At 40.0% G+C, this 11,655-nt stretch overlaps 1 protein-coding gene across 1 annotated transcript; it reads right to left on the reverse strand.

The window, feature by feature from the left end:
* Positions 1-5,125: 5,125 nt before the first annotated feature.
* Positions 5,126-9,874, reverse strand: mdp1 (magnesium dependent phosphatase 1). The gene is made up of 6 exons (XM_084066748.1): positions 9,429-9,874; positions 9,266-9,329; positions 7,271-7,378; positions 6,896-7,003; positions 6,648-6,733; positions 5,126-6,388 (listed from the first exon to the last, which is right to left on the reverse strand). The coding sequence occupies exons 1-6, from the start codon at positions 9,460-9,462 to the stop codon at positions 6,300-6,302; spliced, it is 489 nt and encodes a 162-aa protein (XP_083922874.1). The 5' UTR covers positions 9,463-9,874; the 3' UTR covers positions 5,126-6,299.
* Positions 9,875-11,655: the final 1,781 nt, after the last annotated feature.

Genomic DNA, 11,655 nt, shown 5'->3' on the forward strand with positions numbered 1-11,655 from the left:
CATTGCATCGTTTTTTATAATGAGTTGGAGTCTATCCTCCTCCCTTTCATTCTTCTTGATAAGAGTCTGGTTCACGTCTTCATCCTTCTCTGCAGAGAGGAACAATTGAGACGGCGCCTCCTTTTCTCTAATCAGTTGGAGTCTATCCTCCTCGCTTTCATTCTTCTTGATGAGGGTCTGGTTCACGTCTTCATCCTTCTCTGCAGAGAGGAACCTTTGAGACGTTGCATCCTTTTCTATAATCAGTTGGAGTCTATCCTCCTCCCTTTCATTCTTCTTGATGGGGTTCTGGTTCACATCCTCATCGTTCTCTGCAGAGAGGAACCTTTGAGACAGTGCCTCCCTTTCTCTAATCAGCAGGAGTCTATCCTCCTCCCATTCCTTCCTCTCCTGCTTCCTCTCCTGCTCCATTTTCTTCATCTTCTCTTCTGTTTTCAGGATCTTGAGATCTCTGGTCTTCCTCTCTTCCTCCATGTCTTTAATCTTCTCTTCTTGTGAGTAGAGACTTTCGATCAGTTTTTCTTTTGACTCCTCCCATTCATTCTTCATCCTGAAGAAGGTCTGGTTCAATTCCTCAAAGGCCTTCTCTTTCTGCATGTAAGAGTAACCAAACATAGAGGCAGCGGCGGCCATAAAACCAACACCAAACACTTTATCGTGTAACATTGTTGTAATTATGTTTCAGTTCTTCAGCTTCTCTTCTTATGTAAAAATATATAGACATATACTGTATCAGTCTGAGAGGCTGCTGTGAGTGTAGTTGTGCAGTTCTACTGTTCGGCTGCTGTTTGACTCCTCCTTTGTTCCAATATGTGGAATATGGCGTATACTTATACCCCCAAACATTCTTAATATGTTGCGTCACAGATACAGTTATTTCATTGATGTCGTAGTTGCTATGGTAACACAAAGACATATGTTTTTAGGCCTCCACCGGCAAATGCTGTGGTTGGAGGCAGTTGGGTACGGTCACACATACAGTATGTGTGACATGAAAGGGAGTAACATTACGTCACCAGAATTTTTGCACGGCAGAAAGCCATGGTGTTCATTCCGAACTGACTGGTGTGATCCGTTCTAGGCCAAGCCTAGTACTGTAAACGTGGATTCTGGTTGGCGCCGCTTTGTTTTTGTTCCCCCACCTGAATGCCGAATTGAGTAGTCTTGTCTCGTCAATCGCGCCACAAGTTGGAATCAAACATGTATATACCAAACGATTATACCAAACAAAACAAATTATTCTCAAAGTGGGTGCCCACTGTAACACCAGTCCTGGGGTGCCTCGGGAATAAATTGATAATATTTGAAATTGACAAATATACTGTAACTCATAAAATAATACTCCCCTTCAGACACATACTGTATGTGTGACCGTACCCAACTGCCTCCGGCCACAGGATTTGCCGGTGGAGGCCTAAAAACATGTGTCTTTGTGTTACCATAGCAACTACGACATCAACAAAATAACTGTGATGCAACATCTTAAGAATGGGGTATAAGTGTACGCCATATTCCACATATTGGAACAAAGGAGGAGTCAAACAGTGGAACTGCACAACTGCACGCACAGCAGCCTCTCTGTCAGACTGATTATATGTCTATATATTTTTACATAAGAAGAGAAGCTGAAGAACTGAAACATAATTACAACAATGTTACTCGATAAAGTGTTTAGTGTTGGTTTTATGGCCACCGCTGCCTCTATATTTGCCTCTATGAAGGGCTTTGTGGAATTGAACAAGACCTTCTCCAGGATGAAGAATGAACGGGAAGAGTCAAAAGAAAAACTGATTTTGAAGAGAAGAGACGATAAGATTAAAGACATGGAGGAAGAGAGGAAGACCAGAGATCTCAAGATCCTGAAAACAGAAGAGAAGATGAAGGAAATTGAGCAGGTGAGGAAGCAGGAGAGGAAGGAATGGGAGGAGGATAGACTCCAGCTGATTAGAGAAAGGGAGGCACTGTCTCATAGGTTCCTCTCTGCAAATATCTTTGCAGAGATCTTTCGCAGGTCAAAATAGCAGATCTACGTGTCGCTATTTTTGAATATCCTTTGTTAAGAAAATGGGTTGAACACATTTTGCTGGGACCCCCTGGAACCCCCTTAAGGACCTCCGGGGGTCCCCCGACCCCCAATTTGAGAGCCACTAGGGCAGGCTCTGACATGAGCCTCTGCAGCGATGAAGCAAGGCAAAGGACGGAGGCGGGGAAGTGAATTCCGACACAAAGTGGAATCCGGGGGAGGAATGCTTCAATGTGAACAGTGTTTCTGTGAAATAATGCTGCCATCAGCCTAAGTGCCATCATTTCATAGGAATTGCTTCCTGTCATGTTTGTTTCTTTCTTTCTTCCTCTACAGATAAAGTATGCAGTGAGATAGTCAACTCTTATAAACAACGCTGCCACTACTGTGACCTGACTGAGTCTTCATTCCAGAGCCAGACCAGCTCCTCATCAAACCAGCAGGAGGGAATGTAATCTCAGACACAGCAATCAGCTCCAAAGTGGATGAAATGGATACCGATTCATCCATTCCCTCGGTCTTGGAAATAACGTTTCTACAATTCTGTTGATACCCGGGGGGAGTGCAGCTCCTTTACATGTACAGACTAAGGAAGAAGGACCCAAACCTATAGCCACTGGCCCTTCCCGGGGGGATGCAGGGATACAGCAAGGGGTGAGAGGCTGGCGGCCACTAACTCCCTCCCAGGATGGAAGCTTTACTCAATTTCAGCGTTTAGAGTTTCCTGAAGTTCAAGACAGGTGACCTTTGACTTGTCCCAGTCGGCATCTCGCTGCAGACTTACAGATTTGAGGGACGAGTCCCTGTGCTCCCTGGAGAGCGAAGGGGAGGAGGATGGCGGAGCGGTGGGAGAGATGGATGAACTTAATCAGATGTTTCAACAGCTGGTGGAGTCATGAAAGAGCGAGACCAGAAGGAGGGACTGCAACAGGAGACACCAGGGCCACAGCAGGGAGCTGTGTTGCCATGTCTGCTTATTATAAGCAACGTTGGGCCTGTTTCTAAAGTTGCTTATTTGGGCTTGTCCTAGTGTTGTTTATAAACCTTATTGTGGTTCTTAAACACAACCCCCCACCATTTGAAAATGTTTTGTGCCAGGGAGGGCACACATGCATAGGCCTGGCATTGCCACAAACGTTCCAAGCATTTCAGAATGATTATAAATCAGGTACATAAACAAATAGTTTATCTGCCTGATAAAGTAGATCCCAGTGTTAAGTGCCACATGGAATTCTAGCGAGGGGTGATCAAAGTCACAACACCCTGCACACTATGCAATATGCACATCTACAAGTGAATAGATATGTTTTCAGAAGCACTGTGTGCAAAACTATTGTGCTGTAGTGGGATAGCTGTAATTGATTTGCATAGAATACATATCAAGCTCAGCTTCAATGATTGCTGTTCTATGGTTGATGCAAGACTTCTCTGAGACAACACTTTCAGTTACCTCTGGTATACTATTCAATCACTGGAAATTAAGTGTTTAAGTCATTAAATAGTCAGCAATGAATACTTTGTAGGGGAGAGTGAGGTAAAGTGAGACACCGGGTAAAGTGAGACACCCCCCTTATCACCTGACCACAACACCTGTGTGGTCATATGACCATTAGATTTTGAAGCCCCTCCCATTTCCCACTTACCATGGAGGAGAGGACCTCATTGTGCTGTAGTAAGCATGTTTTTTTCACTAAAATATGTTTTTTGCATGTAAAAGTAATTTTTTGGGCTGTCAACATAATCAGCTGTTGTGTCAAAGAAAATTGATTCAGGTAGAAAAACTTATGTCATGCATGTTGATGAACTACAAACCTATACATCCATGTGATTAATGCTAATTGAAGATTAGCCAGAATTGCTAAAAGTGGTCCTTTTCACCAAAATGTGGCTGTGGGGTAAAGTGAGACAAATGGCTTGGGGTACAGTGGGAAACTGTCTCAAAGTTAAGTTTAGTACTTAAACATAGTTTAATCTAATATTGGTTTGATAATCCAATTGGTTTGATAATCTAATATTGGTTTAATTGGTTAAAACTGGTTTGTCTCGGTTGGGGTAAAGTGAGACACCTTCCAATTGTGTAGAGCAAAATGTGCTTAATGACCAATTGCCATTATTCTGTTACTAGTCTGACATTAGTTCTGGAATGTGTGGTTGTCAAGCTAGCTGTCGGTATTCTAACTGTTAGAACATGTGTTTTTATGGTAGTTTTAAACTGAAAAAAGTAAGTGGATCAGTTTACCCCATTGATTTTTCTGGTTTGTCTCGGTTTACCCCAGACCTGGGGTAAAGTGAGACACCAAAAAACTTTTTTTAAAACAATCATATTTTCACTGCCTTTTGTCTTGAATACATTCTGATAATTCCCGTTGTTAGGAAACATCCCAAATGTATGGGAAATGTGTACATTTTACTGATATATCATTTTAGCTCACCTAGAGGGGAGAAAATGTAAAAAATGTCTCACATTACCCCACTCTCCCCTACCCCTTTGTACACTGCCCTTCCTTAGATTCTTGAATACTGATTCCTTCATCAGCCACTGTTGTGTTTGGGTCCGTTTGGAGCACCAGAGGCTTATTGCTGTCACTCTTGAAGTCCTGAGATACATTAAGCAAGCAACACAATATAACGCACCACTTTAAAGCTTTCTCACCCCTCCCGTTTTTATGCGAGAACTTCTGGGAACTCGGATTACTTTAAAGCCATTATTTTGCCATGGGTGCAGTATTCACAGAATAATGTGATTTCTTATCATAATATAAAATTATTCCACAACTGTTCTCAAAGTATATTTTGTTCTGGAAGTTATTGGAATAATAATTAAAACCATACATTCATAATTATAGTGAGATTTACACACACACACACACACACACACACACACACACACACACACACACACACACACACACACACACACACACACACACACACACACACACACACACACACACACACACACACACACACACATTTATAATGAGCTGTAAAATATTTTTTTACATTTTCTCTGGGCAACATCAAATAGATGACAGGAATGGAATTAAATCAAATGGACGCAAAATAATAATTTGTTGAATAATTAATCACTATAAGCAAAGACAGGATATACTCAAACAATTTAATTACAGAACATGAGCACGTATAATGATTGAGCTTGGATATTACTACACTATGATATCACCTGCAAAGTTTATATAATCTGAATTTAAATTAATTAAAAACCATTACACAGTTTCAAACTATATACTCTCTGTGAAGATTAGACTACTAATCCTCACAAACGTAAATGAAGTCCACAATCACAACCTCAGAGGTAGCTCCACTGATCACGTCCAACCCAGATTTGGCACAAACAAGGGGTTGAATTCGTTCTCCTGCTATGTCACCAAAATGTGGAATGCCCTACCAAAGTTACCAAAGTAGTTGTGAAGGAGTGTAAAACCCTACTCTCCTTCAAAACTGCCCTAAAAGAGTACCTTCAGGTGGCTGCAATTCAAAACTGGCCCCTGTTAAAGTCATAACCTAGCCCCCCCCAAACTGTTAACTGTACATAATTTGTTTTTATTTTTTAAACTACTTATATGATGTTCTGCATAGTTGTGTATATCTGTCTGTCATTTCATGTCACTATGAATTGAGTACAAAGGTACAAACGTTCATGTGCTTTTTTCTGCAAACTTCTAATAAAGTATTCAATCAATCAAACTAGCCATAGATGTGCGCCAGTCATTTCATTCAACAGTACAACGCTGCCACCTAATGTCAAAACGTGAGCATTGCATGTGTGCAATAAATCCCAGCTGGGATGGGGTTGGTACAACCATATACATATATGCCTGAGTTGTAAACAAGTACCTGAGACGTTTTATAACCATTACTGTAATTATCTATACATGTAAGAGAAGGTCTTTTGATATGAAAATCCACAACCAAGTATCCCGTAACATAACATAACGACACGTTTGACATTTGCAATAAACCAAACAGCGTGAAAATTGGTTGAGAATCTGTGACTTACGATGATTTTAATTGTGGAGAGACCTTCTGCTGTACACAGAGCATGCATGCATGCATTAGGAAGCACGGCTCTTCCTACAAAATATGGTGGTCCAATGAACAGCAACAGCCAATTGTACCCATAGATATAATATCTACGTTTATATATCTATGGGTACAACAGCACGGTAGAATGAGAACAGGAAATAGGGGACATCTTATCAAAGAACAAAAAGACCTAGAACTATGAAAGAAGAATGGTATCCATATGAAGCCTTTATGTGGGTTTTTTGGAGGAGAAGCTCATTAGCTCTTCACTGACTTGCTTCATGGTGACGCCATCACGGACCAGGACACAGTGGACACCTGGACAGGGAGAGATACTTGGTCTACGATCTAAAAGCATCACGATTTTTGAGGAGGTAACATGCAACAGGTACCAAATGAAGTTAGCACTTAAGACAGCTTGAATTTGATTTCCAACAAAATCATTCTCCAAAATCATTCTCAAAATAGAGTCAAAACCCAAGGGGAGACAGTGTCTTCCACACAGCACCATACCGCAAGAGAGTAGCCTGAAACATGAGACTGCAATGCTTTGAGGTTGAAAAATAGGCTACTGTACCTAATTTACCGACATCCAAGATGTTCCTGGACTCGTCATCAAAGAACATCATGTCACTGTACTGGAAACCACTCTCTGCTTGCAACCTGGAGGAAGAGACAAAACGCCACATGAGACAGGCAGGGGATGTTAAGCAATCAGAGTTCGATTTGTACCCAAAGTATCGCAAATGCAATGAAATCTGTTTTCTTCTCCACCCAGCAAACAGTGGGAAGGTCACCAAGTGGGAATGCATTTTTCACACTTACTTTTTAAAGTGAGTGACCTTTGACCCAGGGTATATTTCTTTGAAGGAGATGTACTGGTTGAGATTGTAGAGAGACAACAGCTGATTGGCTCCATCTACTTCCCCGGTGCTGACGGACAGAGAGGAGCCATTACTTTTGAGAAGCTTCAGAAAGAGTTTGTAGCTAGCTACAGTAGTAATTAGGGGATCAACTAATCCATTTAATATTAAAAAAAAACTTCAACTCTTTTCCTAAATAATGAAAATAGCATATATCTTTTTACTGTAGATCAGCTATTTTTGCAAGACAACGTTGTATGACTGAGTATAAAACAGCCCTAATTGATAGTTACAGCCCTGGTGGTAATTTAGGGATAACAATTTCTTGATAGCTGACCGTGATGCTATTCCTATCGTGATGCCCTGGTTGTGGAGAGAGTTCAGGATCTCGACTGTGTCCTTATAAAGAGAGACTCGCTTGCTGCCTGCATCCAGCACCACTCCCCTTTACACAGAAACACAGATGGAATATTATCAATAGATGGAAATACTGCAGCACACATCTTATCAATAGGTTTCATTAGGTGGAGTTGAACACACAATGTAAGGAGTCTGCGTACAGAGAGAAAAGAGAGGTGAAGAGACAAAAAAACGAATAAAAACCCAAGTATTGTATAGTATCAAAAGCATTTGAAGTTATTATTATTCATTTATTTTTTACACAATTCTTGCTGCCTGGTTCATTTGTTTATTGTATACAGTATGTTCATGATAGACTGGCTGTGTTATTCCCTCTCCAAGTAGTTGACTTAGGGCCAGGCTATGTGAGGCATTGAGTTACTAGTACTATCAACTTTATCTGAGGGTGATACTGACAGAATTAAACATTTGCTATTTAACTCAGTTCCCCAAAGAATGTATGAGGCTGACGTGATGGGTCAGTTGTTTTAGGACTGCTTCATTGGATGGTACCCCAGTACTGTACCTCAATAAGGTGTTCACGTTTCAGCAGTAGTAACATGTCAAATTATAGGCCATTTTTTGTCTCCGCCAGGAAACATTGTTTTCACTTTCCACATGTCAAGCTAACATTGGTCAAGCCTCACGTGACAAGTGACAATACGGTGAAATAGTGTGATCTGATTGGCTAGTGACGTATAGCGGCCTATAAATACATGTGTCACTTTGAAAGAGTCTTAGTCTCTTTCAAAGTGAGGTAAGACAGGAATAATCACGAAATGGCGGATACTGTAACAATTGGATAGGACACTTACACAGACAGGACAGATAGGACACTTATACAGACAGGACGGATAGGACACTTACATAGACAGGACGGATAGGACACTTACATAGACAGGACGGATAGGACACTTATACAGACAGGACGGATAGGACACTTATACAGACAGGACGGATAGGACACTTATACAGACGGATAGGACACTTGTGTCGTGTTACTTTGACACAGTAACATGTTCTATTTTTTGTAAGAATTAGAACATTCCCAACACAAGTCTGCTGGCGGAGACTTGTGCTCCGAGGAGCACTTTTTCTAGTTATATTTGAAATTCTCAGCGTGTCATATCATATAGTCAGTGGTGGAAAAAGTATTCACATTTTGTACTTAAGTAAAAGTATCAATACGGCAATGTAGAAATACTCTGTTACAAGTAAAAGTCCGGAATTCAAAATTGACTTGAGTGAAAGTGTAAAAGTATTGGTATCAACATGTACTTGTACCAAACGTAGAAAGTACTCATTATGCAGAATGTCCCATTTCAAATATATAAAAATCTTTAAAAACAAGACTAGGAGACCTGGTTCTGCCAGACCCAGAATATGTACTTTATAAGATCAGAGCACTACGTCACGGCTAAGCCGGACTTCACATGACGTGTCAGCCTGTGTATGCCCATGTATGGACGAAAGGGGGACAGACTTTTATGGCTGGGGCCTAAGGACAAAGGGGGCATGCCCATGTATGGAGAAAACAGGTACAAAGCCTCATGTAGTAAGCCAGACCCCCTGGGTCTGGCAAAAAATAGCAGATCTACAAGCTCACAATGCTGTGATGCATTGTGCGCTTGTAGATCGGCTATTTTCAAATGGACGAAATGTATATAGAGCTGAAGTGGGTAATGTATGTTTTGTAATAATAATCTAAATCTACAAAGTAATTAGTAACTACTACATTTTTTAAATAATTGTAGTGGGGTAAAAGTACAATATTTGCCTCTGAGATGTAGTAGAATAGAAGTAAAAGTATTGAAAATTGAAAATACTCAAGTAAATAAAAGTACCTCAAAATTGTACTTAAGTACAGTACTTAGTAAATGTACTTAGTTCACTGTGCATTAGTGTCTCATTCATTCAAAACCGTTTCACTTACTCTTTGTCTTTGTGAAAAGGTGGATCCACGTGGGTATCTACCCAGAAGGGCCAGAGCGTATAATCTGAAACAAGTAAAGCATTAAGCACTCCACACAGATAGCTCATTTCCACAGAAATAGAAATAGAAATAGAAATACAAGAGCTAGCTTAGCTTTACTTACCGAGGTCGAACACTACAAACTTTGGGTTAGGCATAATTATCTCAACACCTGCGTTTTGATCGCTATAGTATCGAATAACCGTCTGCCCCGGGTTCCACTGTCCTATGACAGTGCAGTGACAATAAGTTACTTTTGTTTATCAAGCTAAACGTTAGCTAAATAGCGCCATTGATAATAAAACATGTACAACATGACTAACTTCCGGCAGGGCAGGACGTAGCATACACCACTGACACCAGGTAGTAACCGTTGGGTCAGTTGGTCAGTGTAAAATACATATAGGTCATAAATGTACAGTCATATTTTCATCTGATCTTCCCATGGATCTTCCTGGTTGCCACTCTTCCATGTTGAGAACGTGGGTGGTGCATTGCATTCACCAGCCAGCAGATGTCACTATAGCTCATTCATACCTGATAGATGTTGACCCTTCCTTCACATCCCAAATGGCCTTTGACAGCTTTTATTTTTTTAAATCTATAAACGTATGTGTCACTGCTTTTCTCTTCCTTCCTGCCTTTTTTGTCATTTGTCTTTTATACATTATTATCGTTCTGTTATGGTTTGTGTTGTATTGTGTTTGAGTTTTGTATAGGTGGAGTCAGTCTTGGGTGGGGAGGGTTTACTGTGTTTGTATTGTGTGTTTGTCATGAGTCAATATCACCATAAGGTACATTTGGGTGTCCTCACCACAATCACTCAAATATCATGAAAATGTAACAAAATAATGAAACTCTGAGGTCTTATTATGAATGGCCAAACATTTACACACTTATCAGTACAATGATGAGTCTCTGGAAATGTGTTTCCTTCATTTTATACAGATCTGTAACATTGGATGTATATGGTTTTGGCATGTCCCACACACCACTCTGCTAACTACAGTGTGTCTAATAAGTGGTTACTTTTTTTGATTTTTCTTTTTCTTTTTACATAGTTTGATTGTCCACAACACCTTATTTGATAAAACAAGTCATTTTGATCTTAAATCATATGATATAGTCTGTTTTTATAATCATATTGAACATTTTTTGTGTGTCCCTGACATTGCTGTCCACCCTGTCATTTGGGGGTAAACTGGCCCTTTAAGAAACTTACTTAAGTTTAAGTTCCCTTGTTGTGTTCTTCCTGTCTTACTTAAATGGAGGCTGAAGCTGTGGCAAGTTGGCAGTAAATATCTACACTTATATATATTGTATTTTTCATAGTTTATGTGTGTAGTTGTATGTTGTCAAGCTTAGCATGTCCACTCTGTCATACTGAAATATCAATGAATATAAAAACTTTTCTGAAATTTGAAATATATCTGTTAAAAAGTATAGAGTCACCTTGCTAACTGAGCTAAGTTGCTAACAGAAGGTCCAGCATGTGCCAATTAAATCCTAAAACTGACCCAAATGTTCCACCCTGTCAGTGTCAACCCTTTGTATTTTTCCTGACAGGGTGGACATATTTTACTATGGTGTCTGCTTGCAGTTAATTCATAAAAAGTGTGGGAGCTTGACCAACATGCATTTCTAACTGTACAACATCCACTTAATACAATGAGTAAAAAGTTAAATGGAAAATCACAGTTAAAAAAAAAAAAAAAAGCTAAGTCCCAAATGTACCTTATGGTGATATTGTAAAATGTATAGGCTATAGTATTAAATAAAGGACGTTGTAATGGAGAGAGGAGAGAGAAGGTAGCGCAGAGGACCGAGGGCAGGCCGGAGAGGACGGGAGTCCAGAGTCTGGGTGGACAGGGACGGGGACACCTCAGCCAGGAAAAAGGCCAGTGTAGGAGATGGAATACAACCATTATAAAGACTGTACTGGCTGGGTTGCACCAACATGGTTTAAACCTTTAAACTGGATTAATGTACTAATCCTGTTGCAGCAGGAATTTACATCTAGTTTAAAATTAATCCTGGTTAAATCTAAAGCTTTGGCAGGTTTCATTTCCATTCAATCCTAGAACATTTAATTGGATATTCTAAAACTGGATTAGCAGATATATTTAAATAACCCCTGGAAGGTCAGGTTTATTTCCGTTGTATTGACAATATAGCTGCATTATCTTCACTGGATGGGAATAGAGGAAAGAATTTATTGCAAGTTTGAGACAGGTTAAAATCAATTGAATTTAGAATATTCTATACCATAGAAATCATGTAATTCTAACATCTGTAAAAGCAAATGCATGAAGAGACTGTGAGACAAAGACTAAATGCTTAAAATCAGGCAA

The sequence above is a fragment of the Gymnoscopelus microlampas genome, assembly GCF_963454915.1.
Source record: "Gymnoscopelus microlampas genome assembly, chromosome: 9".
In the NCBI taxonomy this organism is placed as follows: Eukaryota; Metazoa; Chordata; class Actinopteri; order Myctophiformes; family Myctophidae; genus Gymnoscopelus; species Gymnoscopelus microlampas.

Coding starts and splice junctions, on each gene's coding strand:
- mdp1 (XM_084066748.1), bottom strand. CDS start 9,462: ATGCCTAACCCAAAGTTTGTAGTGTTCGACCTCG. Junction 7,379..9,265: donor CCTTTTCACAAAGACAAAGA/GTAAGTGAAACG, acceptor TTCTGTGTAAAG/GGGAGTGGTGCTGGATGCAG. Junction 6,734..6,895: donor AAGGTCACTCACTTTAAAAA/GTAAGTGTGAAA, acceptor CTCTTCCTCCAG/GTTGCAAGCAGAGAGTGGTT.